Genomic DNA, 26,372 nt, shown 5'->3' with positions numbered 1-26,372 from the left:
TATTTTTGATTTTTAAATGCTTTTTATTATTACGAAATTATGTTCACAATACATCTTATATCTATTTTAATAGCTACTGATCTACTGATCATTTTCTATTTTACAATTTAATTTAATTTGGTTAGTAATCATAGTATTATATTATTCTAATGTTAATCTACAGCATAATAGGAAAAAGAGCTCAAAAACCTACATATTTACAATCCTTATATCCAAGTCTTATAAAGCTATGTACATTCATGTTTTAGAATGTAGCTTTACTTTTATACAACACTTTTTCACAAATACCTAATCTGCTTTAGATTGTCGACTTTGGATAGTCTTTAGTTTGAGCATTTATAAGAATTGTAAATAGGTTTTTGAGCTCTTTTTCCTATTATGCTGAACATGTTAGAATAATATAATATTTCAATTACTAAAAATAAAATAAAATTATAAAATAGAAAATGATCAGTAGATCAGTGGCTATTAAAATATATATATGATGCATTGTCAACATATATAATTCAGTAATAATAAAAAGCATTTAAAAAAATCAAAATCAATACAATACTTTTTGTTTGTGAATCAACTGTGGGACGTTTTATTTCGATGTGTAAATAAGTATGAATAGGAAGAAAAAAGGTTCAGAATAAAAGATAGTTTACAATACAATCACATTTATTCATAAACATTAATACTTAGAAACTAATTTCAAGCAGATATTCATAATAATAACATAGATTTGTAAAATAAACAAATAATTTAGTCCTTTCAATGAGAAAATACGCTCTCCTGGAATAAACGGCGATAATTGAAACATTAACGTGAAAGATTTTATTTACACTGTGTGTATATAAATACTTAAAATTTTTTGGAACTGTACATATTTTAATATATTCCAATACACGAAAAGGAAAGCTGTGTGTAAAGGAAAAAAAATCGACGAGTTTTTTAAACTCAAAAATAATATAAAACAAGTAAAAGTTACAATTCTCATATGTGAAACGTTCTCGTAACATTACTAGACACGTTTCCAGAGAAAACAATAATACACTAAAGGTAGACATTATATTGTAATAATGTTCTTTTTTTACATATATACCAGCGAGTTTTAGAGTTCCTATATACGCCACTTCCAAAATTAGCGGCTTGATATTATATTTCAAATGACTAGGTTAAGTTTTATCATACGGCGGTTGAACCGCTAGACACTGACACTGCCACCGTGCAGCACTGGTGGGAACGGAACCAAAGCTTCATTCGGGAACGGAACGCTCCCTTTTACTAGCCCACTAAACATTGACAACTAAAATAATCGATAATCAAATTATGCCCGATGCCCGTTTAACCACACAATCATTCATCACAACGAAAACGATATATGTATTATATATATATATATATATATATATATATAGGGACACGATTATGATTGTCAGTTTTTTTATATTAAGATTTTTCATGCGGCATAAAAAAGTCATGATTTTGTTGATCAATGATTTTTTTTTTTTTGGTTGCAGTGCGGAAATTGACGAAATAGCAATGCAGTGTTACATACACTACAACCACAATACGAATTACAAACTTACAAATCAATTTAAATTATAACAAAACGTTTTTTTTTTTAAAAAAAAAGGGATCTTACAAGTTACATATCTTTATATAATAAAAAATAATAATAAATTTGTACAACTGAATTAAATAGTTATATTTAAATAAAGCGCTAATTCATATTTACAAATATTTACATATACAAATATCGGGCAGATTGCTGCCATGTCAAACAGAACGGTACGAAAAAAAACAAAAAAAAAGTAATCAGATCAAGTAAATCGATTAATATTTAATTTAAGAATCTGTAAAACAATATTACGCATATAATTATATATCGCATAGATATATACAATATAATTCTTTTTCCGTTGCCTGTACACAGTATGCTAGTACTCGAAAAGCAGACATATATTACATTTAAAAAAATATTACAATAAAAACTTTATTGGTAAAACATAACATGGCGAATTTGCGACCGGAAGATTTTACATTTTTCCATCTACTTTGTATGACAAAATTTACAATGTGATCTTCGACAGCCCCTAAATGGGCGAAAAATATTAATTAATAGACCCTACTAGTGTTACATTGTATAAAATCAACCACCGAAAACATACTGCAGAGAACAAATTCCAACAAATATATGCGTTTAATCCAAAATCAATGACAAGACGACATAACTTTGCACAAACTAACATTTCCGCTACCTCGCTGAAAAAGGTAGGAGACTCTGCAATACTTCTATACATATTTTGGCCGGTTTTTAGTTGTTACGTCTTCATCAGCACGATTCAACGGCGTTAGACGTAAAACAACGATATTGAAGGCCAGAAATGTGCGGCTGAGTCTGCCGCACAAACACTCCCTCATCATATTTACAACGAGAGAGACAAGAAACGAGGACGCGGCACAGCACACGGCCGTTGTTCCTAGGCCTCTTTTTTGGGCTTGAACTCCTCGCCAAGAATGGTAGCGATCTCTCCCTGCATAAATGCCCACGGCACGTTCGAATTCGCCAGAGGACACTTCTCACCACTCGGGCAGTACACCTGCAGAAAAAACACACCAAACGTTAACACGAATTTCAACATTAATTACAAAACCAGCAATGATATTAGATCGGCATTAATACCTCAGTTCCCGCCTGCCTCTTGATACTGTCTCTACTGCAAGGGAAGCAAAATTTGTGGTGCGGTTGCGAAGGACACTGCACGAAGTGCGTATCTTCAAGTCTCTCTTGACATAAGGTGCATTTTAGCGTGGGCGCCGAAGGCGGCGGAGGTGGCTCCGCACCTATTGAAACTGCACCAGCTCCTTCCGCACCACCAACACCATCTGTTGAAGTTACAGATGTTGTTGATGACACATGCCGTGAACCCGATGATCTACGACCACTCGATGACCCTGCATGCATTACATGAAATTAGCACTATAAACGTATTTTTAAACGCTAGAACTCGGTTGTAGCATCATCAAGAAAACGAAAAACTTCATATCTTATAATATTCAAGTGTTCATCACGAATCCTTCCTTTATATGTAAATTAATATATCACTAACAATTAGTAGTACATGAACAAGATCCCCTTTGAGGACAAAAATGGTACTAAGTAAATTCTTATTGTTAACTCGAAAACCCATGTGGCCAGTAACTTTAACGTGGCAAAGGACATTAGTTAGGTAATTAGTAGATTTTCCCAGCATCTATCAAGCCCAAATTAGTTATTTGTAAATATATTTTAAGTATTTAGACGGATCAAATGTAAATATCAGTAGCGGCTCGTTAGAATTCATAGTAGGGGGGGCTGCAAAGATTAATCGGGCTGTAGTAGCTCATTGACCATACCGGTGATCAAATGGAAATAAAAATAGCATGCATATGTACTATACTGAGGTCTGCAGCCCCGCAACCCATATTGACGGCAAAAATAGCATGCATTTGTACTGTACTGGGAGTACTGCAGAGGACGAGCCGCCACTGGTAAATATGTAGCATTGATTGGTACCCATTAAATCAAAATTAACAATCATTAGAGAAGCACTCTTCAAAACTACGCTATATGAAGAAAACTCGTAAAATTTTGGTTGGATTTATGATGAACACAACTAGTTTGAAGAGCACTATTGCGAAACTGCTATAACCGAGCTCCACTAATTAATCATACAGTGAAAATTCAATAAATGCACAATAGGCCTAAATCTTAAGACAGCACAATAAAGTTGAATTTCTGAATTCAAGCCATTTTTAACGAAATAAACCATAAACAAAAGTGTGGAAGTTTATTTTGATTATAGTTAATTAGCATGAATCAAAAAATAAAACAATAAATACCTATTTACCTGATGAATTGGGTGAGTGTTGGGTGGCGCGCGTTGCCGACCTCGCCGACGGCGGAGCTGGACCATTGGGTGGTGGAGGAGCCGCTGCACCGGGAGGTGATGCTGATGGTGCACTTCTTGGACTGCCCGGAGGGAGGGTGTCAGCCACGGACATGAGGGCCGCCATCGGCGACGGTCCACCTGTGGAGACGCTGGACCCTGACCCAGACCCCACATTGCCACTTCCTGGTGGAGAAACGGCTGCTCGTCCTAGCGGTGAACCCGCTTGACCATTCGATAGACTGCCTACTGTGCTTGCATAGCCTGAAACGGAAAAATTAAATACATAAGCAAAAAATGCTACACAAAACATATGTAATGTAAAAATAATTACTAATTCTACATGGGAAATTCAATCAACTTTACTTAAATGGCTATTAAATGTGAAGTTTTAATAAATTAATCTATTTATGATTGAAAACTGAGTGTAACACACAAAAGAACTATTTGGGGCTTTTATTCTAATAACACCATTAAAAATACTGTGAAAAAAGTCAATTTTGATACAAAACTGGGTACTTGTTTAGTAGTAAGGCTCGCGCTTCACGTTATGTTTCGGCTATGTTAACAGACGTGAGAAAATAAGAGACGAGGACTTACTGGACTCTATCTGACGAACGAAGCTGGATGAACGCAACCCCTTTGAGACTATTAAAGATATATATCCGTTATATTTTTAACCATTGTGGCGCAATAGTTTCTACTATAAAGTAGGAATAAATTTTAAAATTATACGCCATCTGTCAACAATGCATCGAAACATAACGTTATAGCATGTAATCATTGGTTTTTGAGCGTAAAGCCTGAGCCTAAATACTAAACCAGTACCCAAAACTGTATCAAGCTCGTAGTAGGAAGACAGATTCGAGCAAAACGTATCCAAATTTTACATAAAAACCAATAAAAACGAGCCCGTTACATTGAATTTATTCAAATATAGTACGCTTTATATATATGAAATAGAAAATAAATCATATTCAATGTTTTAAATGACATCATAGTATAAATTAAATCAATCTGATATAAGTTATTTGTCTCGATTTACGTGAAATTTATATCGAATTTATGAGTTTCAATTAGATCACACAATACAAAGCGATGATTATCATACCGTGGCGATCATCCTAATTGGTACTAATCCCTTGGCCGATAAGTAATGAAGCAACTATGTATACTTTTTGAGGGAAAACCAGCAGAATAGAATAGTGGTTAGCATACAATGCTTTGAACAGAGTGGTCACGGGTTCAAATCCCATTGGTTTCTGCTTGCCGGACCTTGGATTTGTGACTGCAGGTCGATTGTTTCTTATCAGAGTTGGCCAATTTATCTGATTTTCATTGAAACGGTTCCAACAAATTGGCAACCTTACCCCATTTTCTCGCAAAATCTCGAGTTTTCAGCAATCTCGAATTTCGCTGAATTGTATAAAATGCTGCAAATTTACAAATTTTACCATAAACGTCTCTGTGGATGTTAATCGATATGTATTTACTGAGTTGTTAAAAATGCTCAAAATTTACTAATATTACCATAGATATCACTGAGGATATTAATTGATATGTATTTATGTACTTTGTATAATACTATAATAATATTTGTATCAAATGACGGGATGAAAACCAGACTGGTACAAGTGACATTTTTAAAAAACCTGGTTTAAGGTCTGTTCATACCTATCCAGCACGACCCGTATCCTGCAGGTGTCATGCAAGTGTGGATAGTATTATTTGGTACATTCTATATGGACGCGCATGAATGCGTAAATGCGCATGCGCGAATGGAGTATGAATACGTCTATAAAAAGTGCTAAAATAATAGCATTTCATATATGCTATTATTTTAGCACTTAAACCAGATTTTTTTTAAAATGTCACTTGTACCAGTCTTGTTTTTCAACCCGTCAAATGTACAATGTTTCTGGCCGGAAAAGCGCATTGGGGTTACCTGGTATAAATTAAAGACTAAATATGAAGAGGCGATATTAAAACTAAAAATAAAAAAACGATTCTTATTGGTTCATCATACAAGTACAATTAGAAAATTTGGTCGCCGTTCATTCCATTGTCAATAACGATTATAGATTGTATTCCTCGTATTTATTTACAGCGGTCATTGTCTATGTGCGACGCATGTTTGTATAGTTTCCCCCTCTGAAATAACAACCATAACAAATGCATAAACAGACGGATAGATAGACTGACAGGCTGTTTGCGAAAGGGTTAAAATGAATTGAATTCGGCGACCTTGAACGGCGTGCATGCGTCTATGTGACGTCACGCGGGTTCGTGACGTCACGTCGTGACGCGAAGGGCGAACAACGACTCTCAAACTGTCTACCATTTCGGTTGCCACGTGAAGATTCGACCGAAATAAAAAGTGAATAATAAACATATGTATAAATGCGGTTTTAAGATATATCAGGCTGCCGGTTTAAATTATGTCAACAGAACCACGATTCGCGGTAACGCTACGTGTTTCGTTTGGTATGCGTAACACTTTATTTGATCAGCTGTTTGTCGAATGTTGAAACTGTACGTTAATTTAAAGAAGCCGTTTTTCCCTGTAACAAAACTTGGCTACGCGAGTATTTATAAAGATGCACTAATGAAGAAATTAATCATTAGTGACGAATTTTGCGGTAAATTGTAACGGTATTAATTAACAATTATTTTCCCAAGAAAAAAGTCAAAACTCGCACCGCATATTGCTTCAATTGAGTTTTTTTTAAATAAGCTATATTATTCATTATTCATTCTGGGCATAGAATCAAAATAATAATATTTTGTCTTTTGTTTCGATTAGTTTTAATGTTTCTTATTCAGCTTTATGTGAGATACCTTTTAAGATTTTACAGTTATAAACAAGGCTGCGAAGTCGGGATCAAAATTTACCGACTCCGACTTGAACGATTATAATAAAATGGACTTTTCTTGTCAACGTATAAAATTATTAGTATAATAAAAATAATAGCGATTTTCAAAGTATAAAAAATCACTAAAAATTGACATGTAACCCTATTTATTGAATTATTTACATTTACATTGAATTATTTACAGAAAATTCAACGACTTTATTTATAGTGTGATTTAAATTCGTGATTTTTTTAAAGAAATTATTAAATTTCAATTTATTAGTCCATTTACTTCAATAAAATTAGACTGGTTGACGCATACCGTAAAACTATTTATTAAAAATAATAATAAAAAGGATTCAGAGTAGGTTAAAATATGGTTATGGTTATATGGTTAAAATATGGTTCCAATAAGAACAAATTTGCATGTTTTATAACTAAGGGACGGCGGTCGGTTTCTGTTTGGACAAAAAAAAGGGTTCACAACTGTCAATTTCTATTAATCGTACTTAGTAATTGACAATAGTCATTCCTTTTTCCAGGGAAATGGAAACGTCGCCGAAAACTATTTATAACTTATAAAACATGAAAATTTGTTCTTAAATGGCGTTATATATTTTCTATTGGAATCGTATTTTTATCTTATACATAAACCATCTCAAAAAGAATACTTCATCTTTCATTCCTTCAAAAGTGAAAACAAAACGCGCCACATTATAATAAGTATGATAAAAACATAAAATGATACCATCGCGAAACCATTCATTGGTTTTTCTACGATCCGGATGGAATTTTACACCACCAAATTGATTATTTGTCATTTCTTAACTTACATTTTGGTTCGGTTCTAATTCAAGCAAGTATACGAGCCAACGTAGAACTAAATATATCTACGTACGTATATATCATTCAGAAATGAATGAAATATTCATAATTGCATTGACAATATTAACATCGATCATACTGATTTATACGAGAATGAACAGTGGGAACAAAAGGTTTTTATCGAACGCGCGCTACAGTTGCATATTCATTGCGAATCGTGAAAGCGAAAAGAGCGCGAACGGCGTGCATGTCCGAACCGACGAATGCAAACTCCACGATTCGTTTAATTACATCACATCACAATAACACATCTGACTGTTACGTGCGGCGAATTTAATTGCGATTATTACGTATTATTATCCAAACGCGAGGAGGAGAATATATCCACTGTGTATATAATTTACAACTTTTTTATCAAGGCTTTTTCATCTCGTTATCTTCGAACGTTGGCAACGCTGCGAAATGAATTCACGATTAACAACGTAAGGCGTAGATATTACATGCCTATTGTACATGTGATACCGACATTATCGAACGAAATGTTACAATAACACGTCGTTAAAATGGAAGTATATTTTTTATAGATTGAATTGATGAAAGGGCGACCATAATCCGTGAGCATTTCATATTTAGTTTTTTTTTAAGTTTCACTGATTTTTTCATTTATCGCATTGTACAATTTTTTTCATGAAAAGTAAACATCAAGATTTTATATCGTGTACTCTGTAAGAAAAATACGATTTTAAGAGAACGTCTGGTAACTAATTGATTCTAACAATTGACAATGTAATATATAAATTATAAACAATTTAACATTCATTATATAACCTATTAATGAAGTAAACATATGTGAGAGCCTATAATGCAAATTTTATAATATAGTGTCAAAAAGATAAAATTATAGGCGTTTAAACAATTCAAATCTGACAAAACGAGAGGGGTGGCGGAACGTCAAACATATAAGGCTACCGACCACTAAACGTCAAGATGACCAAAATATTAGCATTTTTAAACGTGTCTATTACGAATATTTTTCATCATCGTATTGGCGGAATTGATTTAAATATCTATCGTTGACCAAACCGCGCCCAAAATGGCAAAGTTTCAAAACGATTAGAAGAATGTAAGAATTTCAGCTGAATAAGAATGTAAGAATTTCAGCTGAAATATAATAAGAGCCTTGTAAAAAAATAGGCACATTTTAGTGCTCTTTTAATAATCACTACTTTGTATTGTAGCGTGTATAAAATTACACCGTGTGACACTTGCTGCTTTATAGCAAGAAAACATCTAAAAATTGTAGGTGTTGAAAAACCTCAATATTTTAAAATTTTACGACTGCCTAATTCGCATCTTATGTAAGTCTCATAAATGAGAATAACCGACGTCATACGACGGATCATGGAGGCCGTCGCTTGGGATTGCGTTCGTTTCGAATCTAGGTTCGTGTTGCCTTTGCGACGGCCGAGAAACGTCACTCTCGATTTGAAACGTGTCGCAGGACAGTTCAAGCACTACTTTCGGATTACACTCTGTTCTTTTATGTGGGTTTGGGTGGGTTTCTCTCTACTCGCATTTACCGTTCGGTTTGAAGGCAGTGGCCGTGTCGAAGGACGGCGCCCTCACGGGATGCTTGTCTTGCTTGAAGGTGCGCTCTTGGGAGAAGGGGGCGGCCAGAGGGACGGCCGGAAGGGACTCGCCTCTGGTCAGGGGAGGCCGACCTCCGCCGCCTCCGCCTCCGCCCCCGCCTCCGCCCCCACCCACTCCTTGGGTGCCTCCGGGGGCGTCTTCGCCAGGCGCCGCCCGCTTCGGCTCGTGGTGGTGCTGATGGGAGTGATGATGCGGAGCGTGATCTTCGTCGTCGGGAGGCGCTCGCTTCAGTCCCAGAGGCATCTGGACTCGATGGTGCTGCAGCGGATGGGCCGGCTCTCTGCCCCGGCTGTACTCGGAGAGGAGGCTGGAGCGATGGTGTAGGGCGCTTCCCACCAGCTGGTGGTGCGCCCCTCCGCTCCCGACTCCGACTCCGACTCCGCTCGACCCATTCTGGTGCGCGTCCGTGGGTGGCCTGTGGGGTTTGTGCTGCTGCTGCTGTTGTTGTTGCTGCTGCTGCTGCTGCTGCTGGGGCTGGCCCTGCTGCTGAGGAGGCGGCTGCTGAGGCTGAGGAGGCGGAGGTCTTCCTTCCTGGAAGCCATGAGCCCTCTTGAGCTGGCGAGCTGTGTCCAACACAATCTCGATGCGGTCTGCGCCTTCATAGTTGACGCAGCCGCGACACACCGCCTCGGAGAAGTCGTGCAGCATCGCCCACGGCATCCGCGGCAAGTCGCACAAATAGCAGTGCTGCCGCTTGGCCTGCTGCATCACGGACATGGCGGCCACCGCATAACACGCGACCGCTAACTGGCTCTACTCTCTCTCCTTCCGACTGTCTGTCTGTCTGACTGACTGTCCGTCTGACTGTCGCGGCCGTCGTCGACCACGTCGCGATCCACACTGGCGGGCTTCCGCCGCGAATGCCCCGACTCCGACTCTGCCACTACGCTCCGCTCCGCTCCACTCCCCTTCCCTCCCCTCCCCTCCCCTCCGCCTCCGCCTCCCCCCTCGCCCCGCCTCGCCTTCCATTGCCTTCCCACTCCGCTTCCTTCCCACCCCCGCCCCGCCCCTGCCCCCCCGCCGACTACTTGGACGCGCTCGTGACGTCACCCCCCTCGTAGTCGGATCTGCGCTCACCTTGTCGCGACGTCACGCTACTCGAATTACACGAGCGAGACGGTCCGCGGTCCGCTAGTAGCCGGTGCCGCTTCTGGAACGGACGGCGCACGCACAGTCGCACACTTACTTCATTTCCCTTCGCGACTCGCCGCATCCGATCGATTTGCATTTTGAACTTTGCATAACCGATTTTCGACAAAAACCCAACACTAATCACTATTTTCAAATACGATCGACTTTTTCGTCGTCGTCGACTGCATACGATTTACGAGACTGATATTATTCGCGGGTGTGTTTCCATTTGTTTACAAGCTGTCCGGTCAAAAAATGCATAAAATTACCATTTGTATAACGTTGGGAATGAAAAAATCTCATTATGTTATAAATTTTCCGACCGTTTCTGCATTCATGTCGAACTGAATTAAAAATTAATCATAGAATATTTTAAAGGAAAGAAGGTTATCAAATAAAAATCAATACTCTACAGAAAAACAATTAAAAATTAAAATAAATCTAATACATAATTCCGACTTTGTATGTAAGTTTTGGTAGGAACATCGAAAACAAATGAAAGTTTTTATGACGACGATATCAACATCGTTGAATATAATTTTTTTTTTCGATTCAAATTAATTTAATAAAATGTTGACTATTAGATTGTTTTCCCGTGTTTAATTCGTTTATATTACAAATACCGAGCAAAACCGGGTACAATCACAAGTATTATATCATATGGATTTTTCCACTTAAATTGATTGATTTATATTACAATTAATATTGAGACAAATTGTATATTTGATGGATTTCATAACTTTCGCTTATTTCAAACGTTTCAAAAAATTATGTCTAATTTGAATTATATAAAAATAGGTTATATGGGCGCAACCGAGCATTCAGAATACACACATAAACAAAATATACGGCAGTAAGGTGACAGTTAAATCATTTTCTGTAAATAAGATGTGAAATTTCTCTATTTTATGTTCCAACAGCTCCACATTTTAAATAATTAAAAATTTTTAGTCAAAATTTGTATATTCATACAAAAGTATAATAACCTCTTCGTTAAAATTTTCACACTGCAATGAACGCTAAAACCAACCCTGATTTTCCCAAATAATTTGATTTAATTGTTGTTGTCGAAGGGAGTGTCCTCTATTTGCGTACTATCACTTTACTAAAACTGTTTCCCGACACCTAGAGACCATTATTTTAATTGTGTATACTTGAATCTCGGTTGCGTCCATATAATCGATAAATAATGAAATTTAAAATTTTACTGCATTAAAATTGCTAATACTAATCTATCGAACATCTGAAATTAATTTTTTTTTAATTTTAATCTATATAATAAATAATGTCACTATATGAAGGCATTAATCAAAAATTCAACGAAAAGTATACTTAAACGTGTATAAATCAAAATGGCTTAAAATCATCTCAATATTAAGATCATTATCGACATCTCCGCTTAATTTTGTCGAAAGATTAGCACGATAGACATATTTGATAAACAATGACGTATATAACATATAAGACATAAAAAAAATGTCAGACATTTTTAAAATTCCTACGAATCGTTCGATTCGATTGTTTTCGGTGTGAGGCGGGCTATTTATAGCGTAGATCGGATAAAACCTTTCGATCGAGATAAAACTGCGAAAAATAAATAGTTCATGTAAAGTAAAATATCGATATTGACGCGCTCGCGAGGCCACACGCTGTGAACGAGCCACGTCATCGCCCATCGGGACGTCAGCGCGCCGGCGGCACGTTGTTGCCGTACGACGCATACATACAAACTCATACACATCCATACTCATACAAACCACACAGCCGAGGCGTACGCATACAAACACCACCATGGGACAAATGGAATGCAGGCGGTGCGCGCGCAGCCAACTGCCATAACCGGACCACGCCGTACCGTTACCGGGGGGAAGGGGGTGAAGAGGGGGGGGGGCACGGGCGAGGAGGAGAGGGGGGAGCGGCGGGGAGAGGAAAGGAGAAACAAGGGGAAAGATGGGTGGAGGGAGGGGTAGAATCCGACACGCATACACGCTCGCTTCGGCCGTGACGCTCACGCGGTTGCCGGCTACGCGTTCACGGTCAAGCGACGAGCGCACGATCAATGGCGCGCTTTCAGCTCACAACGAAAGAACAAACGAACGTCTAGTAAACGTTGTAACGATGTATGTACGAGTAGGTTCGCCGACCCTGCCGCGCCCCACATCAATCGACCCTCGATAATAGCAGATCGAGGCTAGCGCTTTCATCCCCTGCGGCCGTGGGTCGATCTGCACTTTTAGCCCGCGACACCATAACCCCATGCCGACTTTCGGCCGTGTTGTTGTTGTTGTTATTGTTACCTTTCCGATGTTATGCTGCTGCGCCCGCCGTCTGCCGCTGATAACGCGTTCTAATTTTAGATCTACGGACGTTGCACTTTTGAAAATACTATGAGGCGATGTGAAAGTATAAAATTTGTTGTGTGTATGTACGCGTGCATGTGCGGTGTACAATTTTCGACGACGCACGCTCCGACGCGCGATGAAATGGAAGAACGGTAACCGTGACCCACATTTTCAATAATAGTACTTTTTTTGTGTCGAACACAAAAAAATCTCGTGTGAGTGAACGAAATAAAAAAAAACTCGTGTGTAAGTAGCCCAAACCGGAAAGGGTGGGAGTGAAGACTGTCGAGCGGTTTTGAATTTTGTTTTGATATTTTTTTATATGATGAATGAAAATTCAGAAAATAATCAGCATCAAACTTGGGTCTACATGGTTTCACTGACTTGAAATGTCTCGATATTTATTTTCTCGACTTTTTTTGTCTTATCTCATCGGCGAGTACAAAATATACAGGGAAAATTTTTTACGAATTGAAATACTTATTTTACGAGATAAACAGTAACTGCGGGGACGTAGCTACCTCATAGCAAAGTCATGCAAGGCATGAGAGCCCAGCCTGATGGGGGTCCAAATTTATATATTCATTGGTAGACTCAATATAACATTGTAATAATTTAACATTGTCGAAAATATCGAAATATAGAAAGTAAGAAAAATGACTGAGTCATACACTTGGAAGTATATAATATTATTTTCCTCCACATTTATTTTACGACCTATGTGAAAAGATACAAGCAACTATTTAGGCTTAAGTCGTTGCAAACCAGAAGAAGCCATTTGGGTTTAAGTGAGATAATTAATCACGTAAAAAAGACTTACTTAGAATTATATCCAAAAGGCTCTTCACAAAATTTTGCAAATCTTAAATCGAGAAAGATGCATTTTTAAAATCGGTGACCCAAATTAAAATTATTTTTTTGTAGAATTATTAGAATGATACTCTTTTTTAAATATGTATCAACGAACAATTTGAATTATTTCATCTCATATTTTTTTAAATCAGGTTAAGGTAGGGGGTAAGGGGGCCTTGGATCGATGTTGCATGAGGGCCCATAATTTCTAGCTACGCCACTGATTGACCATTAAAAAATATAGTAAGAAGTAGTTAAAATATTTTAAAGGTGTGAGATATAGACAGATCCAAAGCGGGGTGCAAAGCCCCCCCCCCCCCCCCCCTCTGTACGAGTTTAATTTCATATACATACATATGTACATATGCTTTAGTTTTTCACATATAAATATACATATTACTCACAAAAAAATCTCTCTGCAAAAAATAAGTCCTCACAATTTATGGTCTAGTGTTTTTAACCAGATCTATTTTTATGTACATATTATGTTTTCTATTTGGATGCTCCTGCCCGCTTCACCATTTTTTGAATCCGTTATTGATCACCATGTGTCTCGTATATTAAAGATATTATTTACATGTTTATTTATTTATTTATTTATAGCAAATTGCTAATGAATATATAACAAAAGTAACAAATAAAATTATAACTACAAATAACATAATATAATTAATAAAAAAAACTATAATTAGTAACTAAAACATAAAATTATAATGCCAAACATTCTACTTTCCACATTTTTCATTTTGTACTAAGATAGAATTATAACTTTAATTCCTTAAAATAAAAAAAATACAATGCACCAAGGCTCGAAATGGACGCAAAGTAGCGTGAAATCCAGAAATGTAGCTCTCCGTCTCGTGAAAAATCCAATATTTCCGTACCTTTTCGTAAATTTAAAAATTGTTCAGTCTTGCTTGTCTCTCTGGAGAAAACTTGAATTTAGCGAATGTATCAAGTAAATCAGTAATGATTAATTTTAGAGATAATATATATATATATATATATATATATATATATATATATATATATATATATATATATATATATATATATATATATATATATATATATATATATATTTTACTTTTGAAGATACTCTTCTTCGAACAGTGGGCCATTGACTTCATAATCTTCCCCTGGGATTTCTCAAACATTCGAATTATTTTTCATTATAATCCAACATATTGAATAAGGTAATATTTTATTTTTGATTAAAATTCTACTTATGGAAAATAAAAAATAAAATTACACACCGGCGCAAATTTTTCCTTTTACCTAAGGTGACTAAATGTCTAGTAAAAAATAATGTTTTATACATAAATAGGTTCAATAAAAACGTAAAAGAGGTATGTAAAAATAATCAAAATCGTGTTTTGAAAATTATCGAGCGTTCCCATTCGTGAAAATTTCCATTACATAGTAAAAATTATCATATTCTAAAACATTATAATCTTCGATTATAAAGCTATCAAAATTGTTAACGTTTGTAGACGACAACGAAAAGGTATTCTTATCACATATCAGTGATATGTTATCGTGTGCGGTTTACAACTCTTGTACAATATTATATGTACATAGTACTGTATGTATGTATATCTATCGTCATTTTTCCGTCGATAGAATACAATTATTGTATGGATTTCATTTACAATAATAAAAACTTCAAATGCAACTTCATCGTCTAAAAACGAAAGCCATAAAACGAATCAATTAATTCTACAAAACAAATCTAGAAAACCACAAATCAATATGGGAGATTCGTCTCCATGAAAGTTAATTTATAAACAGCGATGGATCTCATAAGACAGAATACTGCGAAAAGCCTCATTTTGTGTTGTGTAGTTTTGGAACGTTCATCGAACCGATTAGCATGGCCTCCGAGCTGTCGCCTGTCGGTTGGTATGCACTGCGTAGGAGAGAGTGCGCGTTGCGAGTCGACTGGTATGGAGCATGAGCGTGAGCGTGAGCATGAGCATGAGCATGAGCGCGCCTCGCCAAACGTGCAATTTGTTGCCAAAACCGGACTGCGAGTCGAGCAACAGTCTGGTTTGGAAAGCGCGCGATGGCCAATGACGTCATTGCAGCTGTGGCACTGGTGCTGTGCATCGTGCAAGCGCTGTTGCCGCGCGTAAAAATAGCCTCGCGTCGTGTCGTGCACCGCCATTTGCATAATAATGGCGGCCGCTTCGAGGTGATGCGGGGCGATGCGACTCGCTCCACTCCACTCCACTCCACTCCACTCCGCACAACTCACTCGATTAGGTCATCGCTATTCGCTAGATTCGCATTCAGCGTTCGCGATTCGAAACGCACCGGTCGCACGTGACGCCAATTTACAATGTTGCGTCGAATAAATGATTATTTGCGGCGAGAAAGTGCACACGGGTTGGGGATTATTAGGCACGCGAGGGGGACTATGTATGTGTGTACAAGGTCTTTGCATTTTTTTTTGCGATGAAGGTGTGCGAATTGCGCTCTATTATTATCGTCGCTTTGTTGACGTTCTGAATGTTCAAAATATAGGATATTAAAATTAAAATGTGGAATTCTCAGCGCTCACAAGTGTATCGGGGACTAAAAATGTAGAGTAAGTAGAGTGGGTGTTCATTTAGAATTCGAATTTTCTACATTTATACAATTATATATTTATTAGTTTTGGACCATTGTGGCATTACAGGAAGAACCTAAAGCGCCACAATGGCCTACATTTGAAAAAGAGAAGAAAAACAAAAATTAAATACATAAAATAAAAAGAAAAAAGTAAAAGTCGAAAAACATGGTAACAAAAGAAAAATGAACAAAGGTGAAAAAAGTCAAATAAAAGAATAAATAAAATCTGGATTTTTTTCTAGGGGGGGGGGCGATAAAAAATTAGTTCAATTGATATTTATTCATGATGCAATTAAAATCTAATGAACATCGGTAATAAAAGGACAACCATTTTGTACACATAACTTAATTTTAATTCATTTATCGATTCCTTTCCGATGCCACCCGTTGAAATCAACAGTCACAACACTAGTTATAAATATTGATGTCCTCTATTTTGATACGCAACCCATTCTGAAAATAATGACGTGCAATTAATTAATTGACGTGTTTTGCATTTTTCGGATCGTCTTCAATTTGTTTGGATTACCAGAACTAAATTTCTTCTTGGTTTCAAGAAAAGGTTGTTTCAACGTATTTTACCAAAAAAGTCTTTCAGTTATTGACTTTTTTATAAACACTTCTTATGGATAATACAATTACAATAATAATCAATTGACGCATCCATTTGTCAATCCAATCTTTGAACAAAGTCTGTAAAAAGTAAAATTAAGTACTTTATTCATAAAAAAAACAAACAAGATACATGTACATATGGTTACAAAATAAAATCATTCATTATATTGCAATAATATCACGAAATATCTATCTCCCTTGAAACCTTCATTGCGCTCCATTCTCTCGGGTACCATTCGAACACTTCTTTCGATCATTCTTCAAGCTATTCCATTGCCATTTAAATTTCTACATATGTATATACATACATATATAATGCATTTAAACTTATGTATTTCACTATATGAATCGTCATATTTGAAAGACACAGAAGTCCAATTTTCAGTTCCAAAAAAAAAATTTCTGTTTGACTTGATTCATAAATTATTATCACTTATTTTAATTTGATGTGTCCAGAATCTCGGAAAATCAGAATAAACGTATTAGGCCACCAATATTTTTAAATTTTGTTAAACGCAAAATATTATATTTAAAGAGATTTGAAAGCTGAAAAAGTACTACAAATGGAAGATAAAATACCCGACTATAGATTCCAATATTCATTTTGAACAGGAAATTGACAGATTTTGAGACATCGACCGAACAACACCAAGATATAGAAAAATCGCGCGATTTATAAAACACATATATCTCCGAATCTCGAGCCAATCAACATTTTTTATTACCAGATTCGTGTTCACTGTGCATAATTCTATAAGAAAAGTCATATCTCGTCTCTGAACCAAAAAAAAGTCGTCATTTGTCGAACAGTGTTATCAATTACTATTATCAACCTTTTTTTTTTCTCTCTCTTGCTTTGTAGGGAAATAGTAATTGACAATAGTGAACCATTTTTTGTGCTGAAAAGAATCCTGGCCGCCGATTTCTGCTTATGACTACGTATTTGCTGCACATAGTCGTTCTCGCTCAATACATATAATGTACAAGCAGTTCGTCCGAACACGGCGTCGAATCGATCCAGCTTGTACGTAGAGCGTGTTCGAGTCAGTACGTTCGGCAACCCCGCTCAGGGCGCACACGTTCGCCGAGCAAAATGGCCGTGCAGCGGAACGCGCAGCTACAAAAAGAAGACATCGGCCAGCACTACAAAAAGGAGAACACATACAAAAACATCGGCCTCGAATGGTCGCGACATCACACCGTGACACTCATCAGGGCGCTCAAAAAAAACGAAATATTGTGGAACTCCTCGTCAAAAAATTTCAAAGACAGACGGAAGAAGGCTCAGGCCTGGGAAAGCATTGAATGCGAAGTAGGTATTCCAGTGGACCTGTGCAAACGAAGGGTTGAGTCATTGTTCGCTTCGTGCAGGAGGGAGAAAAACAAGATATTGAAGAGCCAAAAAGTCGACGAACCAGACGACCTTTATCAACCCAAATGGGTGTACTGGAAGGAGTTCAATTTCTTACGCGGTTTACCTGACGAAGATAACGCAGACTTGCCGCTGGTATTTTTCATCCAAATTTTTAAAATGTTGTAAAATTAAAATCTCAAATAATAACAGATTTTTTTTTGCCTCCAGGAAGCAGACGAGGAAGCACTATATTGGTCGCCTTCAGCTCGCAGACCTCCTAGAAATCGCAAAAAAGCAAAATTGACCACAACGATTAAGTCAAATGGTGAAACTTGCATTTTAAATAAACGTCTAAGGCCAAAGGACGAATATGACGCATTCGGGATAACAATAGCTGCCAAACTGCGCAGAATGGATGAGAACCAAAGATTGATGGCAGAAAATATTGTGAATCAAATTATGTACAAAGGTTTACGGTTTCAATTGTCACCTGAATTGGAAGCAGAATTTATGCAACCGCGAATGCAACAAAACGATGTCCAACTACAATTGCTATAAATTACTGAATGGTGAATCAATCTGTCATTCATAATTATACTGATGTATCTGAAAATTGTACATTACTTATATCTACATAATTTTTATAGTTTTTTTTTTTAATAAACGCAAGTTTCTTGTGATTTTAGTTTGTAAATATGACTTGTAAATATTTTAAAGATATAATTAAACATTTTATATTGTTAATTACATTTTTTTATCCTCATCAATCCTGAAATTTAAAAAAAAATGGTTTTGAAATCAAATTTCAAAGGATCCTTTTTAGAACAACTTATATAAAAAAATAATAAAAATGGTAAAAACTATTAAAAATTTATATATCGCTATTCCGTCTGTGTGTCTTGTATGTCTGTCTGTCAGAGATAACGCTCGCCGTACTATTATAGTCGTTTCGATGCGACATACATATTTATGTACATTACAGCTAAAACACATTCAACAATACATATATACGAATACCATAACAAAAAAAACATAAACTTCTATATATACTGATCGCAACTAATGTTTCCGCTTTGCAGATAATTTGTTTAATTAATTAATTAATTTTTCTATCGGTGTCTTATATTGTTTATATGTAGGTAGGTGGGCAGTTTTTACCATTTTTTTCATATTAAACAATTAAATATAAATATTATATTAAATATATTTAAAAGGTATTAGAAAAAAATTCGACCGTATGGGGATCGAACACATTTCTTTTAATTTCTTTTTATATTTAATAACTTAATATGCCAACACTCATGCGATGATGTGTCATCGGGTACAACACTAGTTTTATTATGATATACTAAAATTTTCTGTATACCTGAAACAGGTATATAACATATTTTGTACCGTAGATAAATTAATAATGGAGAAGGTCGAAACCGTTGGAAGATAACGTTACGTAGAAGAATCTGCAGTTGACCCAATTTATAAAATACTCATCGGGTGTGAGAACTGACCTGGTTTAATTTGATTTTATAATACGGTTTAGTTAAAACTTAATTGAAATACAGAATAAATCTAACACTATTAACAATATTATCTAACAGTTGCATGACGAAATAAAAAAAAATGTTAAAAAAAAAGCATTTTGGAAAAGTACTGAGACTTGGGAAGCCGGAAGACAGATGAAAAGGTTAGGGTTTATGTATAGGCGTAGTAGCTCAGTCTCGTTTGTCCACAGTGCGCGAGCAACCGCGTCTGTGTGTTCACGTCACGTGCGCAACTCGGACGACATGGCCGTCATCGATCTGTCTTTCTCAGAGACCCTGCAGTTGATAGCCAACTTCCGCAAACATCCCATTATATACGACCCGTCTTCCATTGGTTACAACGATCGCAAGATGAAAGCCGAGGCGTGGAAGACGATATCGCGCGAGATGGGCATTCACCCGGAGACGTGTAAACGCAAGATGGAGTCGTTGTTGTCTTCGTGTCGCCGCGAGAAGAAACTCATCCTCAAGGCGAGAGAGGCCAACGGCACGTACGAGCCCAAGTGGAAATACTGGAACTACTTCAAGTTCCTACGGGGTCTGGCCGACGACGAAGAAGACCCCCTCGGCAAAGCACCAGATGTAATAATAACACTAAAGAAACATATGAGACCATTCAATTCCTCAAACTAATTTATCATTGCATGTACATTACATGAACTTCATAATTCTACTTTTGTTTCAGAACCCGCCTGATCGAAAAATCGATTCGCCGTGGTCCACTGCTAGAATGCTCGCCCATAAATACAGAGATGTGGATTATCCTATTGAGCCGATAAAAAAGTCTGAATCGAAACAGAAAACCAATGCGGCTCAAGACGATGACGAATATACGGCACTGGGCACAATGGTGGAAGCCAAACTCAAGAAGATGCTTGAAGTACAACGTTTTTACGCTGAAACTATAATCCATCAGGCCCTCTACAAAGGACTGCTCTTCCAGTTGACGAATCGATCAGAAATAAGAGACACAGACTTACCTCAAATGCAGATGAACGTCGATACGACAAAATCGAATTCGACCAGTTCTCAAAAAGATGAAAACTCTCCACACGATGAAGATTCGTGTATCAATTCTAATATACCTACAAAACGGAGAAAAGAATCGCCATTGCTCGAATCTCAGTGCTTAGAATCGCCAGACGTTTTCAAACAAATGCTTTAAGTTTCACCGGAAAATATGTAAAGGAACTAGTCAAATAATGAAGTTTCCATTAGCTTGTTGGATTTATCATAAATTAACAGTTTAGTGATTATTTCGCACAAAGCGATCCCTCACACACCACTAAAATCTCGATCACGGAACATCTGGCATTCACGCGAACTATCATACTAACGAGAACTCAAGTGCCAGATATTCCGTATTCACGATTTTCATATGCGCGATCGTAATGTGCGAAAAAATCCGTTTCCCAAGGAAACAATATGTCTTGACGATTATATAAAATACTTTCTAGTTTTATCGTGACAGTCAATGGAGCTGTGATCTCAAAAACTACTTCATAATATATTACGGCATACTTTACCGTAATTGAATATATTATATATATGTATATTCTGCTTTTATAATGTAATAAGATAATAAAAACTATTGAATAAATACGATATTGTTTCAATTTAGTAATACATGTTATCTTTCTGCTAAAGTTACAGACAAGCAATTAAAAACCTAACCAAAAACACCGCTCATCAACAAAGTATATTATCTGGGAAAAATTCGTCTGCGGCGCTTATTTTAAATGTAATTAATCTTTTAAATGAATCTGAAACGATATCAAATAATCAGGGTTGCCGAGAGGAATCCCGGGCCCTGGAAAAATAATTTCATACCCCATGACAAACAAAAAAAAATCTTAGATATATTTTGAAATACGAAAAATATATCGGAACTATTGCTATTTTTTAAAATAATCGAATAAAAATTATGATATAACAGGTACGATTTCACATGAACACAAATAATTGCGGATCGAAAAATAAAGAACATTTAGGATTAAAGAATTATATATATTTTTATATAGAACAATATAAAATATCAATATTGATCAGTCGAACGTCCCAACACAGGCCCTTCAAGTAGTCCGAGCCCTGGAACTTTAACCCAAGCTTCCCCCCCCTCTCGGTGGCCCTAAAAATAATATTGATCTTATAACCAAAAATGTGTAAAAAGATAGGAAAATTTATTGTTGAAAGTTATTTTCATGAAATTTATTTTATTTAAAGTTTATTTTCATTAAAAAAAATCTTATTTTACGGCAATCAACGAATAAGCATGTATATTTTTTCAAGGTCAGAATTATACATAAAGGTTGGCTTTTAGGCGTCATATTGTTGTCAAGTGAGATTGTCCACAGACAATCTTAAATAATTTTAGCATCAGTCGTATTTTATGCTTGGTGCTCGAGGTATGTCCGATAAAAACTTCTCTGTTTGTTTATATTACTCGCAAGATGGACAAGCATCGGTAAAAATTGCACAACGCATTCAAAAACACACAATAAACAACATGGGATACATTTGTATAAGTAAATTGATCCAATTGTGTTCCGTGCGTTGCCTTGTAGCGTATTTATAGAGACGTACCGCGTAATATTGACAACAATTATTTATTCGTAAGGGCCCTTCTATTATTATTACATTTCTCTGAGGTATGGTGATTAAAAATTGGGCGTCATAAATAAAACCACTTTTTATTAGAAGCGTAGATTACGAACAAAGCATGTGCGTATAAATACAATATGTAAATACATTGTAAGCGACAAAAAAAAACCGCATTCGTCACTCATGCGTTGCCAATTTGCATTCAATTGTTTTGTATTTTTTTACAAGTTGTTATTTTTGCACTCAAGTTAGCCAGCTATTGTACACAGTTCGGCTAGCAATCGTGCATAATTATTGCACGGTTATTATGTGTGACGTCACTCGAGTGCGTTTTTATCGCTAATCGGTGGATTCGCGAACACGGGGGCGCGCATTGACTCATGCAAGGCCACGCTCGCCGATTGCGAAAAGGAAACCAGAAACTGGTCCGGAACCCCCTTCTCCACCTCCTCGTCACAGTCTGCCCTCGCCCCCTGTTCCCTCTCTCATGATTCAATTGAGCTGTCAGACAAAATATGTTTGTACGAATGCTGCGTTGCCAGAGAACAATCAATTGATGAATGTCGGTCGCCGGGGCAAAACTGAGGTGTAAAAAAATGTTACTCAGCTGTTCGCAAATGTGTTCATACTGCCCATTGATTTCAACTAGTCATCAATAACAACTAATAATCACATAGTCTCTGTTAAAAGAGACATGCAATACTCTTATTAAAAATACTATACCTTTTTTTTATGACATGTATAAATGATCGGTTCGGTGATTTCGTGCAAGTCACTAAAATCTCAACCCCGGAATATATGGCTCCCAAAACTCCATCAATCGCCCAAACCCACGCGTAATATTGTACTAACAAGGAACTTGAGTGCCAGACAGTAGCTTAACTACTATAACGTGGGGGTATGCGGTGCATGCGAGCCCTTAAGGTCTGACCGCACTATACGGCCGTCGACTGCTGCAGCACGACACAACACGGCAATTTTGATACAAAAGGCAACTCTGTCGCGTGACGCGTAGTGCGTTATATGGCCTAGTCACCGGAGCCTGAGGGGGCCGTGTATTGTTCAAAGGTTGTAAATGCATTGTTAAAGGTTTGCCGAACAATGGATAGCGCTGTGACTATCCTACCTCTAGACTTATGTACATATATCTCATACAATTTCATACAAACAATATTTGGCCGCACGCTGCCGCTCGTGTCGCAGACGCATAGTGCGGTCAGGTTGGTAGAGCCTTTGGAGAATTTCAATTTTCGAAGTGTGTTTCATAATTTTAAATTTAAGACAGTCTTTTATTACACTGCTCTGTCGTTTAGATTTATTTATTTTCTTAAATTGCCTTTTTGTCTTCTATTTTGTAATATCGACTATCGCTAAATATATTAACGCTTAAATATTTAAAGTTGCAATTCATAAATTCTATCAAACCTGTTTTGATTACAAGCTGTGCAACAACAAAAAATTACCGGAGCGGAGACTAATCACAAAGTTTGAGTCATTAAATTCGAATATGACAATGATTTTTGTTGTTTCTTTTTTGATTGTGAGATATAGGCGTTTAAAAAAATGCGTGATTTTTGCAGTTTTTTGACTTTTATAGTATTTAACTCAAAATTTAGTATTTCTATAGCAAAACTGAATATTTTAATCAAGTCAGATGTTTTTCCTCTTGTTCATAATTTTTCAATGCTTTAAAATACTTATTGTACTAATTTTTCACATTACCATGTTTATAAGGATTGGTTTTCTATCTCAATATACTTTATCTAAACGTACTAATTCGAGCTGTAAATGGCTTTTAAATTTCAACGATATGTAATAAATATGATTGTTTAAATTCTAAATTTTAAACAATCATATTGTTATGTGGTATGATATTATAACCTTTGTATGGATTTATGTATACTCTTTAATCTCAAGTTTGAACATCCGTTTCATTTTTAACTACTTATGATGTTATCTCTTAAAGTTATCCCTAATTATTTATGAGACTTTCAATATCTTTATTGCTTCCACACTGTACAATCAACTATTCTGTTCAACTCTATCTACTTAACTTCTTATCTATTATAATTTATACGAGTTTCTAATGGTCCGTACGCACCAAACCAACGACGATTTTGGGCCAACTTTTAAAACCAGTAGCGTACAAAATATCGAAATAAAAAAATTTAAATTAAATATCAAAATTAAGCTAACGAGCGAGATTGAGCTAAAATTAGATCATCGTTGATGTTTTGAATTACAACAATGTTTTGAATTACGACGATATGCATTACAACCAGAGAAATATTATAATTACGAGCGAAAAAAACCTTGTTATTGTTTCTTATAAGTCGTCACGATACACTAATGTGTTTCGCCGTCGATGAAATATTTAACAAAAAAAATGTCGGTGATTTGTCAAAGGGTTTTTTTTTTCTTTCGTCGAAATAAAATTAATAATCACACATTATCCGATAAATTTTACCTCTGAGATGGATTTAATTATTTGATTTATTTCGACGAGAGAAACAATTGAAGACATTATCCGATAAAATTTACCTCTGAAATGATTTAATTAATTAATTTATTTCGACGAGAGAAACAAAGACTAAAAAAATTTCGTTTGATCAACCGACAACGTGTCGGGTTGGGACCATCACTGAGGTCACCCATACTAACACATGATATATTCTCAGTAACTGCGCATTACGGGGAAGTAAAAATAATAATTCTTTGATTTTTTTTTCGATCTTAGTGCGTATCTACGTACATAAGTCAAAACATCTTCGACAAACAAAAGTCGAGGATTACCTGTATGTGATTGTTGATGATCTAATTTTAGGTCAATCTCGAAAATTTATTTAAATTGGGCATGTTCTGTTTTAACTTTCAATATTTTATTTTAAATTTAATATATTGATTATAATTTTATTTTGATATTTGAATTTAATTTTAATATAATAATAATATTTTTAATTTTGATATTTGATTTCAATTTTTACTTTTAATAATCTTTATTTCTATAGCTGCATTTTGTCCCACGACACGTTTAACCCTCAAATATTATTATCACTATTTATCTTTATGATTAATTGTGCATTTTGTATCACGATACGTTTAACCCTCAAATATTATTATCACTATTTATCTGTATGATTAATTGTATATCTACTCAAAAATGTCTCGATACCCTCAAAGGATACACAAATCAAATATTAAAACTGTCTTACAAACGGATGTTGCTCTGTATCTTAATTACTTTGTTATTTACCAAAATTCTGTGATTGGTTAAAACTTATCATTCTTATTGTATAAATACTCATGTTAGTTATATTGAACTTCACTTGTGGTAGGACATCGAGACTAGTAACTTGTAATACAAACTTGTACATTAATCTCGTTTATATTTACTGCTATTTAAAGAATATAATCATTTGACCAAATCTGTGACTATTCTATACCATCTCCTACTCGTCCCCGTAACAATATTTATACATACACATACCTACATATATTTATTATGTCATCGATTCTTAATACATATGTACATATATATTTATGTCTTTTATTTTCTCCAAAAAAATATGGTCACCATAACTAAAGATCTATTAAATTCCTGTATTATCGCCCTTATGAATTTTTATAACTCAGCAGGGCTTTTTTTTTAAATAAGGCGCCGGATCTCACTTCGTGTCAAGTTTTTTACTATAAAAAATTACATTATATATAAACTGATTACACATATATATCAAACGAATATTATATTATAATATTTGTTTGAAGCATAAAAAATGCCGAGAAAAAATGGAGCCGGAACGCCGTTCCACCGCGTTACATGGGAAAAAAAGACCTGTAATTCAGTAATATTGTTTAATGATAAATAAAATACTTTATTATATTACTATAGCTATTTGCCTTAAAACTGTTATTGCTATGTTATTACTAATACTACTTATTGGTTATATAACCCTTGCACATATGTGTATATCTTTGAATGTAAGTCAACAATGACATTACCATATTAATGTATTTGAAAGGATATGGAACCGCCCACACCGGTAAGTGGGAATATTGTAAAGAATATTACAGTCTATATAGACCAG

The 26,372-nt window shown here is 35.8% G+C and overlaps 3 protein-coding genes and 1 long non-coding RNA gene across 10 annotated transcripts; 3 read left to right on the top strand and 1 right to left on the bottom strand.

Annotated features, from left to right (window-relative positions):
* Window positions 1-651: 651 nt before the first annotated feature.
* Window positions 652-10,120, bottom strand: Pits (Protein interacting with Ttk69 and Sin3A). 2 transcript variants are annotated; one of them, XM_077432863.1, is made up of 4 exons: window positions 9,172-10,120; window positions 3,876-4,178; window positions 2,669-2,940; window positions 652-2,585 (listed from the first exon to the last, which is right to left on the bottom strand). In XM_077432863.1, exons 1-4 carry the CDS (start codon window positions 9,956-9,958, stop codon window positions 2,466-2,468), a joined length of 1,482 nt encoding a protein of 493 aa, XP_077288989.1. In that variant the 5' UTR covers window positions 9,959-10,120; the 3' UTR covers window positions 652-2,465. The 2 variants fall into 2 exon arrangements, with proteins under 2 accessions (XP_077288989.1, XP_077288990.1); XM_077432864.1 differs by having other exon boundaries at window positions 2,669-2,871; window positions 9,172-10,083.
* A 178-nt stretch (window positions 10,121-10,298) lies between these two features.
* On the top strand, window positions 10,299-18,983 carry LOC143913201 (uncharacterized). Of its 6 annotated transcripts, none has more exons than XM_077432862.1 (3): window positions 10,299-10,414; window positions 17,657-18,301; window positions 18,377-18,983. In XM_077432862.1, exons 2-3 carry the CDS (start codon window positions 17,888-17,890, stop codon window positions 18,704-18,706), a joined length of 744 nt encoding a protein of 247 aa, XP_077288988.1. In that variant the 5' UTR covers window positions 10,299-10,414; window positions 17,657-17,887; the 3' UTR covers window positions 18,707-18,983. The 6 variants fall into 6 exon arrangements, with proteins under 6 accessions (XP_077288988.1, XP_077288984.1, XP_077288986.1 ...); XM_077432858.1 differs by having other exon boundaries at window positions 10,301-10,589; XM_077432860.1 differs by lacking the exon at window positions 10,299-10,414 and adding an exon at window positions 12,341-12,492.
* LOC143913202 (uncharacterized) lies at window positions 15,091-16,965 on the top strand. The gene is made up of 2 exons (XR_013260695.1): window positions 15,091-16,156; window positions 16,247-16,965. It is a non-coding gene; the product is annotated as an uncharacterized LOC143913202 (long non-coding RNA).
* An 896-nt stretch (window positions 18,984-19,879) lies between the features above and the next one.
* On the top strand, window positions 19,880-21,280 carry LOC143913681 (uncharacterized). Its single transcript, XM_077433642.1, has 2 exons — window positions 19,880-20,268; window positions 20,372-21,280. Exons 1-2 carry the CDS (start codon window positions 19,930-19,932, stop codon window positions 20,849-20,851), a joined length of 819 nt encoding a protein of 272 aa, XP_077289768.1. The 5' UTR covers window positions 19,880-19,929; the 3' UTR covers window positions 20,852-21,280.
* The last annotated feature ends 5,092 nt before the right edge of the window (window positions 21,281-26,372 follow it).

The sequence above is a fragment of the Arctopsyche grandis genome, chromosome 6 (genome assembly GCF_051622035.1).
Source record: "Arctopsyche grandis isolate Sample6627 chromosome 6, ASM5162203v2, whole genome shotgun sequence".
Taxonomy (NCBI): Eukaryota; Metazoa; Arthropoda; class Insecta; order Trichoptera; family Hydropsychidae; genus Arctopsyche; species Arctopsyche grandis.
Note: the sequence above shows the minus strand (reverse complement) of the source record. Positions and strands in the feature narration are given on the sequence as shown.